This window comes from Anopheles nili, chromosome 2 (assembly GCF_943737925.1).
Source record: "Anopheles nili chromosome 2, idAnoNiliSN_F5_01, whole genome shotgun sequence".
NCBI lineage: Eukaryota > Metazoa > Arthropoda > Insecta > Diptera > Culicidae > Anopheles > Anopheles nili.
The window spans coordinates 13,048,520-13,052,445 of NC_071291.1; the positions used below are offsets into that span (position 1 = coordinate 13,048,520).

The following is a 3,926-nucleotide window of genomic DNA, read 5'->3' on the forward strand; positions in this document are numbered from 1 at the left end:
GACCATCCATGGAGCAACCATCGTTGCTGGGAAGCTAGGTATAGCGATTCGCTTTATCAACTGGGAAACGATTGAAAAAGAAACCAAAAATGTGCTCTGTTTTCTTTCCCACTGCGCAGACTGGGAGGACATAGCCATAGTCATGGCGCTGGACGACGATATCGTTCCGGTCCACAGCAGGCAAGGCATACGGCGCTTATTAAATGATCAAACCATAAAAAGCAACATCTATCACGTTCCCATTCCTAGGGTGTATATGTCCTTTAATTTAAAGTCGCCTTTTATACTGAAATCATGGAAACCATGAATGCGCATAGAATACGCCGTGGAAAAACGGAATCCCAAACCAGAATTAATAGGTAAAGTTTGGAATGTAATTTTTGCTCGGAGTATTTGCAGGCTCCTGCGAAAACGTGGATGTTTCGATAATTTAATAATGTTCCCCGCGATTCACGTCAGACCGGGCAAACAGGGACCGTTTTGGTAAATTTTCCACCCATTCGCAGTGCAGTGGTACACGATTACACGGCTTGCAGCCAAACAGATACATTGACCTGATGGTTTGGGAAAATTGCGGAAAATTAAGTGCACCTTAAACTGGCTGGTAACCAGCAACAGTAGCACATAACAATTGCGGCAACGGAAAGTTGCCAACATGGGCGGCAATTGAGCATTTAGCGAATGATCATATTTCATATTAATGTTGCATGCGTTGAAAATTGAAACAGGCTCGCTCGGGATGGGGTCGGGAGAGAAATTTATTAACTGCTGGTACGCACTCCTATAAATTGCAATTCTTTCCCGAATGACTGAGGGGTTAAGGCGTGAAAAACGTGCGTCTAAGTATTTGTTCCGATTCGAAAACGATGGGCATGATATGATGCAAATAGATTTCAAAATTATTGTCATTGATATCGTATGGATTCAACAGAGCTGATAAATTTTGGTTCGTATGTTCAACTAATAGTGCCAGTTTATGCAAAAACAAATTATTTCTGTTCTTTCCATAGCACAATTTGAAATTGCAATCGAATTATACATTGTAATTGGGCTTTATCGAATTTTCTGACGTTATCTGTAATTTTTTGGCGGATTCAGACGGCAAATCTGCATTTTATAGGCACAATTAAATTATCAGACCGGGTCTAGATTGTAAATAGCAACCGAATCGTTAGTACCATGCAATAGCTTACAAGCACCTGGTGATTTTAAACACCTGTTGCCACTTATCAACGCCGCTCTTTATCGAAACAGAGGAAGTCTCAAGCGGGCGTCACCTGAGTTGGCACACCTGGTCAGGCATAAATCAAACCGTGTGAAATAAAAAAAAATCAATTATCTAGATTATGCCACTATCAACGGGGTTAACGAATTTGAGTGGCTTCAGAAATGTGTCACCAGTTTGCAAACCGGTATATAAAAGCCGACGGGCGGTCAGCTTGGACATCAAATCAAGACGGTGATCGATACTCTGAGGAGCTTAAGTTTTCGATTTAACGCTTTGTTACATATCCTCGTTCGCTTAAACATGTTCCGTGCGGTGTTATTAGTTGCTTTGGTTCCGGCCCTAGTTTTTGGAAATGTGACTCGCGTTTGTACCGGAAATCGTCCGCATCCAATCAGCGTCGATGTGTTGGGTTGCACCAGCCCACCTTGCGATTTGGTCCGGGGACAGGACGTTATTGCTTACATTGACTTCACCACTGGTAAGGACACGATTTTACACAATGCAATTTCTGCAAGTGAATTCTTAAATCCATTTCATCCGATCAACAGATCGTTCCGTCACATCGATGACCACGGTTGCCACCGCAACGGCGCTCGGTGTTGTAACGGGCTACCCGCTGGGATCGAATGCCATCACGTGCAATTTTCTGCAGGGCTCTAGTTGTCCGTTGAGCGCGAACGAAGACGTCACCTACCGTTTGACCATGCCCATCCTGTCGATTTATCCTCTTGTTAGCCTTAGCATCGAGATCGATGTCATCGATCAAAACAACCAGTCTGTCACCTGTTTCGTGGTGGACGCTCAGGTCGTTGCTCCATCGAAGTAAACTTCAAGCTGCATCCATGGTTACCGAATCGAATAGCGTCGTACAGCTAACAGCCAAAAAATAGCTTCAAAATTATCCTTCTAAAATACAATTAATATTTTAAACAAGTTTTCTTACAACAGATCATGTCGCTTGATCACTTGCTATGTATCCGGAAACGTTTTCTTACATTCTTGGGTGGTGTATGTTGTTGCACTTCAAACCTTAAACCGACGAACCACCAGACATGGTGGCATTCAATTGCGATGAATTCCTATTCCGATGCGAAAACGATGGGGGTGATGCATGTAGATTTCGAAATTAGTAACATTGATATTGGATGGATGAAAATTCATCAGATCTGATACGCTTTTTTTTCGTATGTTCGGCTAATATTATCTGTTCATATGAAAAAAGATATTTCTGTTCTATTCATAGCACAATTTTGAATTGAAAATGGAACTTAAATATTGTAATAAGGCTCTACCGAATTTTCTGACGTTATCTGTAATTTTCTTACCGGATGTAGATAGCATACATTTCGCATTACCAAATCTGTATTTTATAGGCACAATTAAATTATCAGACTGTGTCTAGATTGTAAATAGGAGCCGAATCACTAGTACCATGTAATGGCTTCCATGCACCTGGTGATTTTAAACACCTTTTGCCACTTATCAACGACGCTCTTTATCGATACAGAGGAACTATCATGCGGCCACACTTGGTCGGTCATTCATAAATCCAACCGTGTTAAAAAAAAAACAAATATCTAAATCAAGATTATGCCATTATCAACGGAGTTATCGTTTGTTGAATGGCCTCAGAAATTTGTCATCGGTTTGCAAGCCAGTATATAAAAGCCGGCTAGCGGTCAGATTGGACATCAAATCAAGACAGTGATCGATACTCTTGAGGAGCTCTCAAAAATTTCGATTTAACGTTTTAAAAAGTATTCCCGTTCGGTTTAACATGTACCGTGCGGTGTTGTTAATTGCTTTGGTTCCGGCCCTGGTTTTCGGAAATGTGGCCCGCGTCTGTACGGGCAATCGTCCGCATCCAATCAGTGTCGATGTGTTGGGTTGCACCAGCCCACCTTGCGATTTGGAACGGGGGCAGGACATTATTGCCTACATCGACTTCACCACTGGTAAGGACGTGGTTTTAGCACCGCCATTTCTTAAATTCATTTTATCCGATCAACAGATCGTTCCGTCACCTCGATGACCACGCTTGCTACCGCAATGGCGACCGGTATTGTAACGGGCTACCCAGTGGGGTCGAATGCCATCACGTGCAATTTTCTGCAGGGCTCTAGTTGTCCGCTGAGCGCGAACGAAAACGTCACCTATCGCTTGACATTGCCCATCCTGCCGATATACCCTCTTGTTAGCCTAAGTATCGAGGTCGATGTCATCGATCAAAACAACCAGTCCGTCATCTGTTTCGTGGTGGATGCTCGGGTCGGTGCCGCATCGAAGTAGGCTCCTAGCTGCATCCATGGTTACCGAATCCAAAAGCGTCGTACGGCTAACAGTTAAAAAATAGCTTCAAAATTATTCTTTTAAAATGTAAAATACGTTTTCTTACAGCACATCATGCCGCCAGATCACTTGCTATGTATCCGGAAACGATTTCTCACATGCCTGGACACCACGTATGTTGTTGCACTCCAAACCATAAACCGGCGAACCACCAGACATGGTGCAACACGAGGTGTCTGGCTCAGACAATGTTTACCTTTCCACGGCGCACATTATGCCATACGGAATCGATCCGGTTTGAGGTGATTAAGACCATCAAATGGCGGCGCCCTCGTCTAGGCGACCGGTGGAAAGTTTCCTTCGACACGAGCCAATTGCGGGGTGGTAAAAATTTGCACAGCCCTTCCCG

The 3,926-nt window shown here is 43.5% G+C and overlaps 2 protein-coding genes across 2 annotated transcripts; both read left to right on the top strand.

Annotated features, from left to right (window-relative positions):
- The first annotated feature begins 1,528 nt into the window (after positions 1-1,528).
- On the top strand, positions 1,529-2,054 carry LOC128720811 (NPC intracellular cholesterol transporter 2 homolog a-like). The gene is made up of 2 exons (XM_053814508.1): positions 1,529-1,706; positions 1,777-2,054. The coding sequence occupies exons 1-2, from the start codon at positions 1,529-1,531 to the stop codon at positions 2,052-2,054; spliced, it is 456 nt and encodes a 151-aa protein (XP_053670483.1).
- Positions 2,055-3,005: 951 nt separating this feature from the next.
- LOC128720951 (NPC intracellular cholesterol transporter 2 homolog a-like) lies at positions 3,006-3,517 on the top strand. The gene is made up of 2 exons (XM_053814653.1): positions 3,006-3,183; positions 3,240-3,517. The coding sequence occupies exons 1-2, from the start codon at positions 3,006-3,008 to the stop codon at positions 3,515-3,517; spliced, it is 456 nt and encodes a 151-aa protein (XP_053670628.1).
- Positions 3,518-3,926: the final 409 nt, after the last annotated feature.